The sequence below is a fragment of the Bolinopsis microptera genome, chromosome 1 (assembly GCF_026151205.1).
Source record: "Bolinopsis microptera isolate Bmic1 chromosome 1, MBARI_Bmic_1.0, whole genome shotgun sequence".
Taxonomy (NCBI): Eukaryota; Metazoa; Ctenophora; class Tentaculata; order Lobata; family Bolinopsidae; genus Bolinopsis; species Bolinopsis microptera.
The window spans coordinates 18,625,177-18,644,523 of record NC_087072.1 but is presented as its reverse complement, the minus strand read 5'-3'; the positions used below and the strand labels follow the sequence as shown (position 1 = coordinate 18,644,523).

The following is a 19,347-nucleotide window of genomic DNA, read 5'->3' as shown; positions in this document are numbered from 1 at the left end:
TCTCGACTGCCTAGGCGTCAAACCTTGGCAGTCGGTAGTTTTCCTCTGGCCCGGGATCAGCTGACCCTAGGGACCAGAGGGTAAAGGTGTAGAGACTATGTGTATCCACAAATCTTTCGAGGTTGTTTTTACAAGAGACAGGGCTTGCTACGCAAGGGAAGAAAACCGAGAGAAACAATCACAAATTATACAAATAAATATTATAAAACCTAGCAAAAAGAAATTCAAACAATCCTACACTACTACAAATGTTAATACATACTACAATGTAATACACGATAAATAAATGCTGTATAATCAAGAAACAGGGCTTGCAGGGCAAGGGACGGAACACAGGGACTGGTTACAGAGTGTATAAAACAGTGATTCAGCAAGTACCCATTGGGTATTGCTGAATCTGACCCACAAAATACCACAATCAATACAAGAATATACAATATTTAAACAAACATCATGTTTATACAAGAATCAGGGCATGCAGAGCAAGAGAAGAAAAATAAGAGAAAAACTCCAACACATGTATACCCCTTAGTCCAGTAAATAACAATAATTACTTGTACACAAAACTGTATAATATAAAATACATAACAAATACACAGTCTACCCAATATACGGGTTAAAAATTGTATAAACAAGAGACAGGGCTTGCATAGCAAGGGAAGAAATATAAGAGGACCAGGTAAAAAGTGTATATTACAGTATCCAGTGAAGAATAAACTAAATATAGAGTATCTACAGTGTATTATACTCTCAATAATATCATATGTCTATTGTCTAAGACCATCCTGAGAATTCTGGCTGATCCAAGCAGAGCTGTCTTCTGGAGATTAGAGATGCTCAGATTGCAGTGGACTGCGTCGAGGTGTTTACGAAAGTTAATGGTGATAGTTCCTAATGCGCCTATCACCACAGGGACGATTGTGACCTTTCGTAAATTCCAGTTCTTCTTAATTTCTCTTTTTAGGTCTTGATATTTCAGTATCTTTTCTTGTTCTCTATCCAGGATCCGGGTATCTCCTGGGACTGCAACGTCAATGATGGTTGCTGCGTTGGTTACCTTGTCTACCAGGAGGAGATCCGGTCTGCAGTGTTCGATAACGTGGTCCGACTGGACATGGAAGTCCCACAATATCTTGACTTTTTCGTTCTCCAGCACCTTCTCTGCCCGGTGTTCGTACCACCTTTTACTGCGTGGGAAGCCGTATTCCTTGCACAGACTCCAGTGCAATGCGGCAGCTACTTTGTCATGCCGACACTTATATTCTGTCTGTGAAAGTTTTGGGCACCCATTCAGTATGTGGTCTATTGTCTCGTAATGATTTCTGCAGAGTCTGCAGAGGGGAGAAGAGCCAGGTGTTTTGTCAATCCTGTGCTTCACATAATTCGTCCTAAGTGCTTGGTCTTGGGCTGCTATCAACAATCCTTCTGTCTCCTTCTTCAAGTCTTGTTGAGTGAGCCAGTCCCAAGAGGTTAACGGGTCCGCTCTGCCGTTTTCTGACAAAAGTGCTTAAGTAACATTTTGGAAATTTCGGGTTTTTTGGTCTAACTTTTGTTTTTGGGTCAAGAACTATCCCTGAGGACCATTGGATACATTCGCCGACCCCCCAAAACCCCCTTTTTGGAACCCCATAAAATGCAAAAAATGGTCATTTTTCTGAGAAAAGTGCTTAAGTAACATTTTGTAAAACGGGTGCCATTTATTTCAAAAATGGTGCCATTTTGGGAACTGAAAATGGTGGCATTGTTTTCTACGTCAAAAACTGGCCTAGTGACGGCAATTTGGTGATCGTGGGTCTTTTGGCCTGGGAAAAAACAATTTATGTCACTTAAGCACTTTTGTGAAAACGGGCTCGTTTTCTCACAAAAGTGCTTAAGTGCCATTATGCGTTTAATTAAATGTTGATTCTGCCAACTGAAACTATATAATCGGTACTAACAAATCTAAATTTTCACGGCGGATCGATTGGTGATGGTCATAAACTTCAGAAACGCTTGCTTCGCCGTCAAAATTGCCGATTTGTCAATGCAGAACTTTTCAAAATATACGTCATAATTTGCTTTAAAATGTTGTATTCTCTTATAAGTTGAGACTGGCGGGATTATCGACAGGCAAGGGAACATTACCAAAGAGATAGAAGCGATTTGCTTCACTGCTCCTTCTCTGTTGATATGGAGAAAGTTCTTTTACTACCACACATGCCGGAGTACAAGGAGGCGATTTTTACAAGACGCCTTGTCACATTTAACGAGACCTTCGCGAGGCTGGGGTCAGACGGAGCTCCTTTAGCGATTCTTTGAAATGAGTCAATCGCAGGAAGGAAAGATGAGAATGTGTCCTCGACTTGGATAAGGGCAATAAAACATTTTGCCAGTTGGCAAGATTGGTGGTAGCAAGGAGATCATTTTTTGGGCAGACAATTGTTCTGCTCAAAACAAGTGTTGGACTCTATTTACTGCCCTATGTTCATCAACAGCCCAGATGTTGACCTGGACAAGATAACGGTCAAGTATCTAAAGCCAGTGCACACCGTTATGAGTGCAGACTCATTCCACCATAAAGTGGAGTTGTCAATTAAACAATCAGGTCAACTTCATGATTATAAGGACTTTGTTCAGGCAGTTGAACAGGTGGGTACTGCGATAAGCATGAACTGCACAGACTTTGAATCGTGGCCAAGGTCCTACGGAACAAGCAACTAAAAAACTAAAGATGTTAAAGTTGTAAGTTTCCAGCGTGGGTCTGTAGAAATGGAATGGAAAACAAATCATGACGAGGTTTCCTTTCATTTCACTCCATTTCTCAGACAAAAAGACGAGAGACTCATTTCCAATTTCCATAGGTTGAAAAATAGCTTTCGCCCAGGAAGAGCCCCGGGGGATAGCTACTCCCAAAAAACAAGACATTATATGGTCAAGTTCGGAGACAACCTGTACATAAAATCAGTCACTAATTACACTCATTTCACTGCCATGAACGGTAAAATTAATTATAATTCCTCTGACAGTCCAAGGGGTACAGGCTCTTCAGATATTATACTCCTAACCTTTCTATAATGATATCTGGGTTCAAAATTTAAATAACTCAACCTTGGTGGAGACAGTGGCCACCTGAAAATTACAAAAATAAAGGAGCTGTAAATCACTTATGAAAAAATGTTTACTCCAAATTTCACAATTTAAAGTTACGTAAGACAGGTGGGTTCTCAAAAAGTGCCGGTTGAGCAGGTTTGTCTGCTCAACACAGGTGGAGCAGCTCACTGACTACATGAGCTAATATAAGTGACTAGAACTAACCCTCTCATGCTTTTTAATTGCTCCAAAGTCCTAATATTTAATATTATGGGTTATACCAATCATATTTCATAGAATAGGATCCTCAGAATCGGCTCAACCGAGGTGGAGACAGCATAACATGCAGTTCAAAATCTGTTATTCTGTAGTTTAGGAGCTGTAGAGTGACTGTGGCAGTCCATTTGCAATATACCAATGATTCTAAATCATCTACCAACTCATATTACAAGGCATCCTTGCTGAAAAGTACACTCAACATAGGTGGAGACTCAAATTTGGCAAATTTGGGCGTAAATTTGACCTCAGAAGTCAAGGTTCTCCACCGCGGTTGAGTGGTTGATGGCTAGTTTGATGAGTTGTATACATGCTAAAGGGTCACCCAATGTTATTTCTTCCAGAAATCAACTGCCAAAGCTCAACTCAACCCGGTGGGGCCAGTTTTAATGCATTTTTTAATGTTTTGATGTTTAATCAACAATTTCTCCACCTTGTTGAGCACCTTTTCACAACTTTGATAGGTTTTTCATTTGCTAGAACACTTTGCTTTAAGACAGAAGGGGTAACAGTTTTCATTTGCTAGAACACTTTGCTTTAAGACAGAAGGGGTAACAGTTTTATGATCCCCTACAGTAGCAGTTAACAGAACAGATTAGAATTAGTGATAAAACCAATGAATTTAGGCATGTTTGACAGGCTTTTTACTGTTTCTTAATGAAAGATCTCCACCCTGTTGAGCGTCAATGGAAAAAACAAAATTTAACGGGAAGTAGAAAAGGCCGAGACGCAACTTTCTAGCTAACCTAGAACTCTCTAAACCTTTCTCCACCCCCGGTTGAGCAGCTTTGAAAAGTGCATTTAATTTCTCCACCTCGGTTGAGCACTTAAATAAAATATTGATAAAACCATCAGATTGCAAATTTGATGCAGTTTGTGTTACCAATAACCTTTGCCAGGCCACCTTAATCAAAAGTTTCTTCAACCAGAGCCAGTCTCCACCTTAAATCTCCACCTTTTAATGGTTTGTTTAATACCACCTGTATCTGCTCAACCGTTCAACCTTTTAATTTTTTTTTTACTCAGAGAAAGTCCTGAAAAATGTCTTGTCAGCCATATAATCAGGGAGTTTCATTCTGTGTTGAGCTGGCTCCACCACACACTTCTAAAAAAGTAAAAAATGTACAGGTTGTCTCCGAACTTGACCATATACGTAAACTGTGCAGGCTTATGGCCCCGAGTAGTAGGGTATTCTGGATGAACTTGCCTGAGTGTTTGACTAAAAATCATCTATTTCTTGTATTATTCACCATTTATTTATGTACAACAATTATGTTACATTTTTATACGCTTGTTTTTCTTTGCCTCGCGTTACGATATCAATAATTCGCAGATCATTGGTCTTTATGAAGAAAGCCTCATCTGAGTTCTTAATTTAATTTCTAAAGAAAGAAAATTATTTATTATTATCCCGTACTTTCACCAATCAACTCTTCGTTGAAATGCTGGTAGAATTCCGACTATTTTTTAATCCGCTGGGGAGAAGGGAGTGTTTTCGTGTTCATAAACCACCACCAATCAATTTGTCGTAAAATTTTAGGTCAGAATAATCGCAGATAAAGTTCTCACTAATGTGGCTGTACTTAAGCACTTTTCTCAGAAAACGAAATGTTTAAATTTTCTATTTCAGAGTGTCCCCTATTTACAACCAATGTTTCATCACAACAGTTTTAGGCTAATTTTTCGTTTTACTTTCGATGACCAATGGTTTGAACGGGTCATTTTCATCAGAACATAGAGCTTTTGCTGATGTGGCTGTACTTAAGCACTTTTCTCAGAAAACGTAATTTCAAATTTTCTATTTCAGCGTGTCCCCTATTTACAACCAATGTTTCATCACAACAGTTTAGGCTTATTTTTCGTTTTACTTTCGATGACCAATGGTTTGAACGGGTCATTTTCATCAGAACATCTAGTATTTGCCGATGTGACTGTACTTAAGCACTTTTCTAAGAAATTCAAACTATAATTTGTGATTTTGAGGCACTTTCCGAGAAGTTAGGATGATGAAACCTTGTCATAAGTTTCAAAAGTCGACAAAGTACCTTAGAAACATAGTGGGTGTAGTTTAAATTGGACAGTAGCTAGCCCAGAGCAATTACAGAATTGAAATCTTTAAAGTCAATTTGCACAAAATGAACCTTGTGTTACTTAAGCACTTTTGTCAGAAAACGGCAGCGCTATACCCATCATCTGCCTTGGGAACTGTCCGTGCATCACTTTAGCAGTCCACTTCTCCTTGCGGATTTCCTCGCGTTGTGTTCGGTCGATATCTTTCTCTATCTCTTCACCCAAGAGTATCTTGTCTTTGACAAAGTAGTCCTTCAGAGCAATCAGTTCTCTACTTCTCACCACATAAGTGGTGAGTGCATTCTCCTCTCTCTTTACGACTTCCTCTATACTATGTAGCCCACGGCCACCCAGTTGACGGCTTACGTATAACCGATCAACATCTCCTTGGGGGTGGTGAGCTCCATTTATCCTCATCAGTTTCCGGGTCTTGACATTTAAGGCTTTGGTCTCTCCAATTATTATTATTATTATTAATTATTATTATATCTGTTATCTATTATTATATCTGTGTTAAATTAGTCTAGATATACTGTACTGATTGATATATGTGTTATGAATGTTGACATGGTATTCAATATTATGTAATATAATATAATAGTATTTGATTTATAAAATAAGTAAGTGTAGTCCTAGGCGAAACGGAAACTCGTTAGCTTTTCGTGTTAAAAGCGATTTCTCGACGGTTATCACCTCTCTAGATGATGCTTAAAATATTTGGCCTTCATTGCATTTTTGTACTAAATGTGATGAGGGCGTTTTCGGCCACACCCTTTTCTAGGGTTTTGCGGTCACTCGGATTTTTGTATATCGGCCCAGGAAGGTTGTAGAAACTATTCCGATACACAAAAATGTGCCTAATGGCCATATTTATATGCAACTTATTTTCGGCATTTCTGCCTAGGAAGGTCGTAGAAACTATTTGGATACACCAAATTGTACCTAATGCTTTATATACAACTAATGAAGCAACATATACCTTTAAATGTTCATTTTCGGAAATATAGCTGAAAAACGAAGCGAACGATGAAAAATATACTCACAAATGCAATGGGCTGTTGGACTTGTAACTAGAAAGTTCCTAAAGACTCATGAGCAAGTTCCAAGATGCAAGATGACTTACTTTGTGTCCAGAAACACCTAAAAAGTTGGAAGATGATCTAATTAAAATTTATTGGACATCTCTCTCAATCTCTGGTAATGCCTAATGGCCAGGCCCACTGCCGCCCACAGCATGTATTCGTCTTACTTAATTCAAAATTTCGGTTTTCAATATTTAGCGGCCAAATCCTGAAAAATGCCCGGCAAATTTCAGAATTTGGCCGCCAAATTTTTTTAAAGGCCTAACTCAAAATTCTGTCCCAAAACTTAAGGTCGAAATGCGATTCTACGTTGATTCTGAAAATTTCATGTAAAAATATTGAAACCTTATTGAGTTCTATTGTTTTGAGCGAAGTCAGTTTTGCAAATATCGCGAACTGAGATATGGGCAATTTTGTTTATTTTTTGCGATTATTTGAACACAGAATCCACAGTTAGGTAGATACTGAGCTGATAATCATAGATAATGTGTAGTATAGACTTACCTTCCACATAAAGTTGGTTTCATTCAAAAATATTGATATTTGACCAATTTCTGGGCCAAAATCGATCAAAGTTGGTGCGTATGCCCAAATATGGTCATATGGGTTTTGGCTCATAACTCAGTCATTTTTTGTCCAATCTTGATGAAAATTCATATACGAGTTCAGGGAACCACTAGCTACAAGTAGAGCACCTAAAATCTGGGTTTTGGGCATTTTAAGGGTATTTGGCTAAATTGGGCCTAATTTGGACAAAATATGGGCGGCCCCCCCCCCCCCCCCCCCCCCCCCCCCTTAAATCAAACTTGGATTCGTATTACAATTGAAAAACCAGAGAATAACCAATGAATTTCCCGACATCCTAATATTAATATCAGCTCTTTTTCGATTCAGTGGCCCAAATTCCAGTAGGTTACAAGAACTGAGTACATCTTGCAAAGACCGATTAAGACCTTGCATCTAAAAAATCAGGCTCGCTAGACTATGTATCGCATTGGAAGCATTCCAGCACGATATAGTTAACCAAATATCAAGAGTTAATTAATCAGCAGTTATTCGTTAACCTTGATTATTCTGAAAGTCTACAATAGAAAATTTTTAAAAGTAAGCTGTTCAGATAAAAACCATTTTATTTCGCTCATAGGCTCCGCGAATTTTGAATTTCGACATTGAATTTGCGGCAAGATGTTTCTACTCGAAACCGAAAAAACATTCTAAGACATATGATATAAACTTCGGTCCTGGAGATGGAAAATTAATAACGTCAGTTGTCAGCTTTCGTAACTGTAATTGCAGTTACCGATTGACCCTCTGTGAGGCAAGTAAAAGGCATCGACTGTCTGTTTATTATATTTCATTCAAAGAACGTATGGAGTATCAATTCTTTGCCATAATGAGAGGCGGTAAAACTCCTGGGCTGTAATGAATAGTTACAATGGCCACCCCATGGTAGCATTAAAATATATCGACTCAGTTACATCGCAATCGCTTCCTCGAACTATTTGTTGTATATTTGTAGTACAGCTGGTGTTTCAAAACTCGTGTCCAAATTTAAAAATTTTATGAAGGAGCAAAATTAGATGCAATCGGTTTTAAAATTCTGGTTATATACCTTAAGTTTTAGTTATCTCAAAAATCGTTTCAAAACTCATTTATTCGCAAATTTGTATCCTTTCGAAATTTTCCTCGAAAAAAGTCAAAATCTGGTATATCAGACGAGATGAGAGTAGACATGGTCAAGCTTTTCTACGTCAACGGAAGTAGTTGGACTCCTGCTTCGGAGAAAAAATAATTGATTTCACTGGATATTGGTATCTGATCCTGGTCGGACGGTATTCTTGGTATCATGGTTTTATGGTATGAAGGAATTAAACTTTTGATGCTGAATTTTGTTTTCACAAATCATGCAGTAGGTAGTTATCTATGTTATAATCACTCCTAAACTGAGCGTTTCGAATATATATATATAATGTGCACGAGTCGGCAATTGCGAACAATTTTATGTTAGCAAAAGACCCTTTGGCTTCGAAAATGAACATTTGAAGGTATATATTGCTTCATTAGTTGTATATAAATGTGACCATTAAATACAATTTTGTGTATCCAAATAGTTTCTACGACCGTCCTAGGTAGAAATGCCGAAAATCACGGAAATTATGAACTACGGTCTACGTCAAGCCAAAAACCGTTTTTCGGCCATATTTCTGAAAATAAGCATTTTAATGTATATTATGTTGCTTTATAAGTTGTATATAAATGGCCATTAGGCACATTTTGGTGTATCGGATTAGTTTCTACGACCTTCCTGGGCCGAAATACAAAAATCCGAGTGACTGCAAAACCTTAGAAAAGGGTGTGGACGAAAACGCCCTCATTGCATTTAGCACAAAAATGCAGTGAAGGCCAAATGTTTTAAGAATCATCTAGAGAGGTGATAACCGTCGAGAAATCGCTTTTAACACGAAAAGCTAACGAGATGGCCTTTTAGAACGATTGGTCTCCGACTAAGTGCACACTATAGTGCTATAGCTGGTGATTACTCGGACAGATAGAAGGACAGGCTGAGAACGAGTAGAAGGTCACTGAGGCAGTGCAACCCATCAAACGGTGCCTCTTAAATACACGAGAATTTGGGGCCGGGGAGTCTGAGGGATTTTACTTATGATGTTTAATGGGCTGTTTAATTAATTAACCAGAGCGATTATTAATTAACCATTTGTGGCGTAAGGGATATTTAATATGAATCAATTTTTTTGAGCATTACGAAGTTACGATTAGAGACCGCACGCTACGCTCTAGATTTGCGCAGCACATAAGAGTGTGCATTCATCCAATTACTGAATCACGTGACTTGCTTCCAAGCCTGTTATTGGCCCTTAAGAGCCCGCTTAGTATGCTGCATAAAACCAAGTTTTATGCGAGCAGTTTCTTTAATAAAACATCAATGTTGGAGTCCTTGGCTGCTGAGTGACAAGTATTGAACAAGTGGGACTGCAGATGGAGTAAGATGGTGGAGCTCAAGGAGAGTATTGGAAAATACTGTTTTATTAATGGCTGTATCAATTTAAAACAAGAATTGAGGCCGCAATTTTCAATAAAATAAAAGAAGAAAAAACTAGAAGTTTGAATTCCTCTCTTATGCTCGTTAATTTATACTCTGATCTCATAGTATATGTCCTTTTTCCATTCTTAACCATCAACAGATTTCTTTCCTTCTCCCATCTCCTTTATGATTAATGGTCCTCAACGCAGGGGTCAGGGGTTGGTCTGTTCCAAATGAGTTAGTCACGCATCCCCATAAAACATAGATCCATATATCTGTTTGTGCTGAGGTCAGTGCAGTAGAAGTTGAAGGGGAAGAGATCCTGTATGTTTTGAGTCATCAAATTAATTTCAGTGACTGCTCCGACCTTATCTATAGCGGTCTTTAGTTCCAGGGTTTGGCCTAGATCTAGACTGTAGCTCTGTTTTAGTTGCGGAGTAATCCACTCTGTTGATCCAAAGCATACCCGGACAATACACTGACACTAACCCAAAACCTTATTTAAAATGGTCTAGACACAATGGTGTAAATATGTCGAGGGTTGAAATGTCGAGGGTTGAAATATCATTACCTTACAAGACTTTTTCATAACGTACGAAATGCGACGGTTTTCCCGAAATTTCGCCATATTTTCGGACCGCCAAAATTTCGGTCGTCGTAATAGAATCCGTCGCATTATTTTTAGCTTATTCCAATAATTGTGGCTTCATCGATTCATTTTGTTCTTGAAAAGTTAGTGATATGATGGTGGGACAAATAAACACAATATTCCATGATGAATTTAATGTCAAGTAATACGTTTTAAATTTACAATAAATTACATTTATGTGCTAACATAAACGTCTTATAAGAGAATAAGTCAAGATAAACAATTTAATACCAAACTCAATAAGTCATGTGATGCAGATATACTGTCATTGATCAGTAGAGTAAAATTTAGATTTTAGATTGAAATACTAAAATCAGCACTAATCAGTAATCATCTTATTACTCAAGTCAATTTAAAAAGGATCTTGTTCCGGAAAAGTAACCACATGGACTGATATCTACGATGGTGAGAAGGTTACTATCCATCGGGAAACTAACGATGTGTCTCTTCAACATGATCGGTATGCGTGTGCCGTGAAGCGGATAAGGACGGAAGAGGTTTGCTTGTTCCACAGTTGGTAACCGTCGGACATATTCCGTTAGAAGTTAGTAAACATTGTCACTATTTCATGTGCCACGGTTGGGAAATTAATGGAGTTGTTGAGGATAGCAGACACCGTCGTTCCCCTATACCCTCCGGTGGATTGGAAGTCAAGTTGAAACTTACTTTCAAAGGCCTCGGATACATCGTGTACAAGATGAAGCAGCTTATCCGAGAATCTTACTCCTGGGAGTACACTGGAGAACAGCGTGAAACTGAAAGAGTCTAGCCGGACCCCTTAGAGGAAGATGAAGAAATCGACTTATAAGTTTCATTTTGTTTCAACATGATTTTACCGATTTTTAGAAAATTTTGAATTTCCTTTGTGTCAGAAAACAAAATGATGAAAAATACCCTTATTTTCTGTGACGTCCGAAATGTGACGGTTTTTGTTCAATTTCGCCATATTTTCGGACCGCCAAAATTTCGGTCGTCGCAAATTGGTCCGCCACAAAAAAGTCTTGTAAGGTATCTGGTCTCCACTTCTCTGTATCTAATGTCACAATTTCAGGAATCAGGACAGGACATCACGGAGCTTATTCTCCAAGAATTCACTTTCCATCTACAAAAAGCGCTATTGAATCTAGGTATTATTTCAACCTTTACATACACTTGCACTTGGTTAATGAGTATTTTCTTTACCGTGATTACTATTATGTAACGGAAGCCTCATATTCTTGATGTTTATGCTGTACCCTGAGGTAAATTTTCACAAACATTGATATATAAAAAAATTTGTAGCATCTTTATAAATTATTTTATCACCTCAGTGTACACTGCAAACAACGGACTAACGACGTTTTTAGCGAAGTTTGTGTTCGAGTCTAAATCAAAATCACACTTCTCCTCAGTGCTGCTTTGGATTGTTTCTGCTAGATATGACGTTAGTAAAAGTTCGTTCATGTTATCTAAAATACAATCACAAACAAATTTAACTATATATAATTCATCCTCTAACTTTGAGCCGCGCCTTGTTTCCAAATGTATCATCCCTCTTTTCTTCCTGCAGGTAGACTTAAAAGAAATCGCCTCTGAATATAATATAAAATATGGATCTCCATTGACCGACTTGATTGACGGGGCCAATTTATCAGAGGACTGTCGGACCCTTTTTATAATACTATGTCAGTCCCTGAGGTAGATCTAGGCGTTCATCGTAATAGACGCGCCTTAGAGTACAAAGTTGGCGATAGTTTGTAGATCAGTGAGTGATATGAGATACAGTTTAAGTGAGATAAGATGCAGGAAAAAAGATGATGCATTATTTTAAGCATGAAATTAAACGTTTTGTGTTTGCCAGAGCTAATTTTGATTTGTTGAAGTGAATCGCTGCCCTGATCATGATATCCGATGTATAGAATTAGAATGTACATTTAGCACTATGTAGGGTTTTACATTATTGTACAGTTTACACTTATCAATACAAGAATGAGATTAAATGACTTTCGTTCTAAACCTTAGATAAAACTTTAATAACAATTATTTATCGGTTTAACTTGAAATTTAACTTTTTTGCAATATTTAGTTATCTCGAATGATTAAGATAATACATAGCCTTCTTCATCGAATCTTCATGTTATGCTCGATGTGATGATGTAAATTAGATTTTGACGTTACTTTGGTTACTAATGTTGCTTAGTTACATGAGGAATGAGGGAAATTGATTGTCTATTTATTTTAGAAGTGTTTAAGTTAAAGCCTTGACTTCGGCTATAGGAAGATCAATTAACAACAAGCATCTTACAGATGACAGCCATCGATTAATCGGGCAAATTTTAAAAGACAACTCTCATTTTGTAAACCCGGGCTGTAATCAAATATACTTCGAGTTTAAGAATTTAATGATGTAATATCTTACGGTTTATGGTCTTTATTATTTATTGGTTTGTTGTTGAACTTTAATAGATTACTTTCGCAGGTTGAAAAGTAAGTTTACTGAAATTTCCAAAATATTTGTGGAACTGTGTTCCGAAGCTCATTTTTGTAAATACAACAGAGCACGCATGTTTTATTTAAGAACATTTTTACGCTATGAATGTTTCAAGATTATTTCTTTCAATTGTTCTGGAATTTATGATGAACTGTAACACGACAAATTGGTGTTTCTAAGATCCTAAATAATTACAAATGATATGTCAGGTTATATGAAAATTTTGTGTACTTTATCTATTACAGCTGTAATAATTAATGCAGGTCCGATTTATCTACAAATGTGATCAAAATTAAAACTTTTGATAGAAAAAATATTTTTCCAAGGTCCTAATCGTCCTAGATCAATCTACACATAATAATATACGTATTTAACCAGATACTTGTAAATCTGTCAACTATTGCTCATGATCATAGCTAAATATTCTAAACACGCTAAACTAACAAATTATTCTAAATCTAAGCGTCCCCACACGGACAGAAGACCCACTTGAGAGCTCTCAGAACCCCGTAATCATCCGCCCACCTCCCCCTTTTGTACCTCGCAAACTCCGTCATCTCACTGTTGTTGGTGTTACTCGACTCGCACCCAGGTTCGCACTCCTCCGACCTGCAATTCTCACAAAACTTAATGATATCCTCCTCAAATTGTGATGGTTTGCTAAATTTCATACTGTAAACCAGATCATTAACTTCAAGCTCGTCCGGAGACAGCTCATCATCAGAACTGGTAATGCTGGTATCGAGATCAGCCGTAAGGTCATATTTCACCAGCCCACCACCTCCATGATTGCTAAGACCGGGTTCTCCTGATGAAGCCCTCAGTTTGCTGGAGTATACAGTGGTTCTAGTGGAGGGTTTCTTGTTAACTTTGTTGTCCGAGCTGTCTTCTGCAGAATTATCACGGCTTTGGTCTCTTTTAAAAGCCTTGTTCGAGGTGACTATTCCAATATCAGTACATTTCTGAGTTGTGGAGAGAGAGGACAGACGAGGAACACCATGTTTTGATCGGTTGCTACCTCGACTCTTTACTAGCCTGCTCGTTTCTTTAACGTCAGAGCTACCGCTCAGTTTGGGTAGTCGGAGAATAGCCTCTGGGTCACTGATGGCTCCGTAGGAACTCAAATTAGCTGGTATTTTCCTCCTGAACCTGGAACTGGTCACAGATTTCCCCTCTAAAAAGTCACTGGTCGTCTCTATGATTACTTGTTCGTCACTGTCCTCCTGTTCGTCTCTATCCAATTCCTCCTCGTCAGTGGAAGTAGTTTCATGTTCAATCGATAAACCAGAACCATATCTCCTGACTCTGTGGGATACACTGTTTCGAATAGATGGGATCTTGCGCAGAGTTGAGCTAGAAGAGTTTTTACTAGTCAATGATTTCTGGCCATCGCTATCAAACATCTCCTTCATCTCTCTATGAATCCTTTCAAACTCGGATTCGGGTTTCTCGCTCGACTTGTTAATTGAGACCAGTGAGCCGGAAAGCGAAGAGGAAGCTGATGAAGACTTGTCCTTAAGATGCAGCAGAAATCGATCAACAGGCGACGAAGTAGAATCACATTCCATCTTTGTCACACTCTGTTCAGCTGATTTTATACTTCCAGTCAATGGTGAGGAGGAGTATACTGTGAGGATGTTATTCTTTGGATCTTTTACAATTTCTCCTAACGAGTAACAACTGTCTCTCTCAGAGTAGTCATGTGACTCTGTATAGTCTGATATGAAATAGGTAGAACTGTTTGAAACATTTTTTCTCTCAGTAGTGCTCGGTTCAATGCTGCACGTTTTAGATTCTATGATCATTTCCTCTACTTCGTTCAGTATCATCTCTATCATCCTCTGGTCAGCTGAGTGCACAGAACTGTTTGCCGGAGATTCGATGGATCTGCTTGCAAGAGAAGGCTCCTCTTCAGTAGTACTAGTGATAACCTCAGCAGAGATATGTGGTGTTCGTTCCTTTGCCTCCAAGCAATGTACACTTCTAGAGGTTGAGTCTTGACATGAAGAATGCTCCTCACTACTTCCAGCAGACACATTGCTTCCTGACTTTGAGAGATCTCTCGACAATTTCAGGCTTACTCGCAGTTCTTCAGTGTCAGAAGAAAGCGAAGAATTGTGACCCAGGCCATCTGAGCTTTGATCTGACGACGAACTCTCTAACAATGCAGTTTCTGAGACAATCTCTTCATAACATTCGTGGAAACTAATAACGGAATCTGTGCCACTGGAAATAGATAATTCTTGAACAAACTTACCATCCCCTGCTGCAGCAATTTCGATCTCTGAATCGTCCTCCTTTTTCTCTTTTTTGTACGCAAACTTTTTGTTGGGGATTTTTCTCGTGTTCTTAACACTGTCTATAATTACGCTGTCTTTTCTATCTGTCTCATGCAAATTCACAAAATTTTGTTTTGTGATAATATGTTCATCCGAGCACTGAGAATTGTATGATTTTATAGAACTGATTAAATTGTCTGTGTCAGAAATTGAGGCCCCTATGTTTTTCGTATCTTTTTGAGAGGAAACAGAAGTCGGAGATTTGGAATATTCGTCAAATGCGCTGGAGATGGATGCTTGCTTTTGTAAACTTAGTCGCCTTGACCCACTAAGATCAGTCTGAACTTCTGTGGAAACCATTGTTTTCTGTTCCTTCCAACTGACAGGATTAAGAAGAATAACTTCCTCCGCACCGATATCAGAAGCAGTCTGCGTGGCTCGCTGATGGAAATATCTTCGCCTCGCATCATCATTCCTGAGTTTACTTCGTGTCAGATCACTAACATACGGCTTCTCTAGTGAGTATCCTGAGCCAAAAACAGTGGAAGTTCCTGTGGATACCCTGACTTGTTTCTTGATGCCGAAGCAGTCGTAGAAGTACCTAGGTGCAAAGCCTGTCGGGTCATTATCCTCCACTAGAGACACCAGGGATTCTGTGGCTTCGGTACCGTTTGAGGAGAGTGAAGACAAACTATAGCTGACCAACTTGTTCAGCTTACCCTGTTTTTGAAGCTGGAGCAAAGCTTCGTTCTGTTTCACGATCTGTTTAACAAGATGGTACGGTGCGTGTACACCCCTGGTAGACGAGGTGTCTGAAGATTCAGGAGCAGAGTTTATGTCGGCCAGATTTGGAGAATGCTTGCCCTGGATTGGCAGTGTGAACAAACTGGTTTGAGTCAAACTTCCATCCAGTGTGGTTACGTAGGTTAGAGATATCGAGCTTTCTGATAGATCATCCATCTCACCCTCTTTTAGAGTTACTGATTTGAGTGATTCCAGATCTGATCTTTTAGGAGATTTACTACTCCATCTGAGCTTTTCTTCCTGCATTGTGACGACAATATCTGATTCTGAGTCACTCACACTTTGAACTATGATCTCCACGGGCTTTATGGGTTTTGGTCTTCTAGGTATGGGTCTTTTTACTTGCTTCACCTCTTCGAACTCCACATTCTCCACTGAAATAAACTGAGCTTCAGGAACAATTCCTTGCTCGATTACCTCAAGACCCTTACGAGATTCTTTATATTTAAAGTATATCTCCTTCTCCATGACCTGTTCCTCCTCGTCGAAGTTGTTGGGTGATGATGCTCTGTGCTCTTTGACCGTCATGTACCAAGAACCATCATCAACCTCAGAGTTGTCCTCAGCACTCTCTGCCGAGCTCTCGAACTCGCTGCCGCTCGTGAACTTCTCTCGCGTGATCACAATCCCTGAGGGTAACACAACCTCACTTTCACTTGCCGAGCTGTCTGTCAATGTGCTGTTACTGCCGTCACTTTTCGCATCTTCGTCCGATTCTGCATGAAATTCATTCAGTGTGATTTTCTTGAGCCTTCTTTGAACGGGTTCATCTTCGCTGCTTTCCGATTTAATTCTCGGTCGAGATTGCAAATCACCTTTAGAATATAAAGCTTGTGGGCTTTTGACTGAGGAACTTGAGCTGTAAGCAGACGATTTAAAGCTGTCACTGCTGGAGTAATGCGACCCATATTTCCTCAATTTGTCAATCCCATATAAAGACTCATTCTCTGTAGAATAGTCGCTATCGTTGGAGGAGTACTGTCTCACCTGACGTCCTGAACTCCCTTGGCTCTCTAAGCTATTGTGGCTAGCATCACGAGAACCGCTGTTTGAGCCAAGGGAATAATCGACAAGTTTTAAGTCCTGCAAACTGCCCGTCCCAGAGGACACCGAAACCTCCGAAGTGCTGTGAAGATTTCCAGAAGAACTGGAGGCCAAAGAGTTATCAGAGTCTGTCCGAACTAGTTGAACAAGTTCAGGTGAGGGTGCTATCTTCCGCTTTAATCTTATCTGATCCTCAAAACGAACACGCTTGTCACTGTAGAAACTATCAGCAGACGAACTGCTATCAATAGTCTCCTTGTACCGTCTTGGACTATCTGTGCTTATCGAGTGTCTGAGAATTGATTTCCTGGTTATGTTGGGGTCTTGCCAGCCGCTATCTTTGTTATGACCCGGCCTCAGTTGGTCTAATTTCTTAGTCCTGTCTGACGAGTAGAGGTGATCATCTGAATTTCTACGTAAGTTGCGAGTATTGGGTGGAACAGAAGAGGCACGGTCAGGTACTACTCCAGAGTTAGGATAGTGAGGTTTCAGCAGGTTCCTTAACCTGTTCTCAGCTGTGGAACGTTCTGGCCTCTTCTCCTTGATTGAGCTTGTGGTTGTTCTGCTTTGTGTAGTCGTTGTTTTTCTGGCATTATATGGGGTTTGGAGGAAACTTTCTGCTGATTTTGCTCTCGGTGTCCCGATGGTGGCTAACGTTTTAGTTGTTACTGTTAGTGAAGTATTGGTTGGTTTTAAGGCGACATCCTCAACTCTTGGATCAAATTTTGGAGCGTTTGGGTGCAATGATCGTTTCTCTGTCGTTGAACTCAAAGGTCCTGTTTTGGTCGAGCTAAGTTTCTTTTTTGAGGAGGACGGTTGGCCTGCCGTAGGTTTCGGTATTCTTCTGTTGGTACTAGTGTGTTTCTCATATTGGTCCAAGTAATCCTCGATCAGGTCCGCTGTTCGGTTTTTTTCATGCTGATATCCCTTTTTTCTATCGGACATTAAACTCCGCCAATCTTATCAACATCCCCTGAATTAAATTCGGTTTATTTTCGTCATATAATTAAAACAGGAGTGTAATATGTTACGTATTATATAGTACTTCAATCACGACCAAAGGAGTTTAAGCTTTTTATTAACGAATATTGTGCTCAGAAATGAACCATGAATCATGTTATTTTTCAATAAAATCTAACTACTGCGATCCATAAGGCCAAACAAAAAGTTACCAGCATATAAATATGGTACTAGACTGTCAGAAACAAAGCTCTCTGAATGTTAAAGCGATAGCACAAAAGATTGAAAACGTCATGGTTGTTGAACAAAACGAAAATGAGGCGTGTTTCTCAGCAGTCAGCCTACAATATAATTACGTGTTCCACAGCAAGGTAACCAATATGAATATTTTGAAGACCAGACTCTGTACCTTTGACTCTACACATCAAACTCTACACATTAAACATTGAACATGTCGATACCACGCGGCACTGGGTGAGGATTAAAGATTAATCTTAGCACTATGTCCATTACTATTGTATCGCGATCTAGAATGTAAGAAATTGCTGTTTGAAATGATTTGATTACTCTGAACGCCGGCATTTTAGCTCTCCTAGTCCTACCAGTACCAGTATAATTACTTTACTTGGGGCGAGGTTACATTGCACAGTGGCCACGCCGTGTGTGATCAACACGGTATAGATTGCTAGGGAATACAAGCAACAAGATAACGCTGTTTTTAGCCTTTAAGTTTAATTATTCGAGCCCTTTAAAAAGGCTTGACAAACATAAAAAGAGAATGGTTATTGTTTGAGTGCTCTTTTTCGATAATCGATAAGCTATTATGTATTAAAGGCCCTTTTGAAGTAATTTGACGCCGGTCAGTTAACGTAAAATTGCTGAACAATGATCACGTTCAACTTCTACGGCATGGGTGTAGAAATCGCCTTACCATGAGCCTAAAGCTTATCATTATCAACAATCAAACATGGCTAACAAATTTAGACTAAGCATATATTTTAATCAAAATACAAAAATCTTGATTAAAACATAATAGCAAATTCCATGTGGTCTAGTTCTAAGCTAATTTGAATGATCTAAGCACATTGCACTATGTCAATGTGTGTGTCTCAGCTATTTGCATGATTTTTTAAAGATCAAATCAAGGCAAAACTGAGCAACAAATAACATCTTGTCCTAGTCTATCGCCGACAGATATGATCATTTATATAAAAACACGAAACAAAAAGCTCTACGTTATTCTAGAAGTCCCACTCCCAAGAGGACGAAACTTCATTTGATAGACTTAACGGGTTATATCACAATGTTCGAACAAGTTTCTTGAAGGGTACACACAAAATACACCTAATATTAAGTGTTACTGTTACGAGTAAGACTGTATATAGAGCCCTCATCAAACATCTGTCCTCTGTTCAGTTACCTTCAGTTATGTCATAAGTGCTTTCTTTAAACTTAATGTTTTACATCTGCAGGCTGTTCGTCGGTGTTCGAAATACGCAAGCTTTTCGCCAATATATTAAATCTAACGAAACTACGAATAGGCCGTGGATAAATTACTGCGCACTCCATTTAACTCTAATCGAATCTGAATCACTGATTAC

General features: G+C 39.0%; 1 protein-coding gene across 1 annotated transcript in view; it reads left to right on the top strand.

Moving 5' to 3' along the window:
• Positions 1-12,916, top strand: part of LOC134826043 (uncharacterized) — a 36,255-nt gene extending 23,339 nt beyond the window's left edge. The window contains exons 16-18 of the mRNA XM_063838303.1: positions 11,241-11,316; positions 11,500-11,612; positions 11,739-12,916. Coding sequence (XP_063694373.1) covers positions 11,241-11,316; positions 11,500-11,612; positions 11,739-11,870 — 321 coding nt within the window. The 3' untranslated portion in view covers positions 11,871-12,916. The remainder of the gene's footprint in view (positions 1-11,240; positions 11,317-11,499; positions 11,613-11,738) is intronic.
• The last annotated feature ends 6,431 nt before the right edge of the window (positions 12,917-19,347 follow it).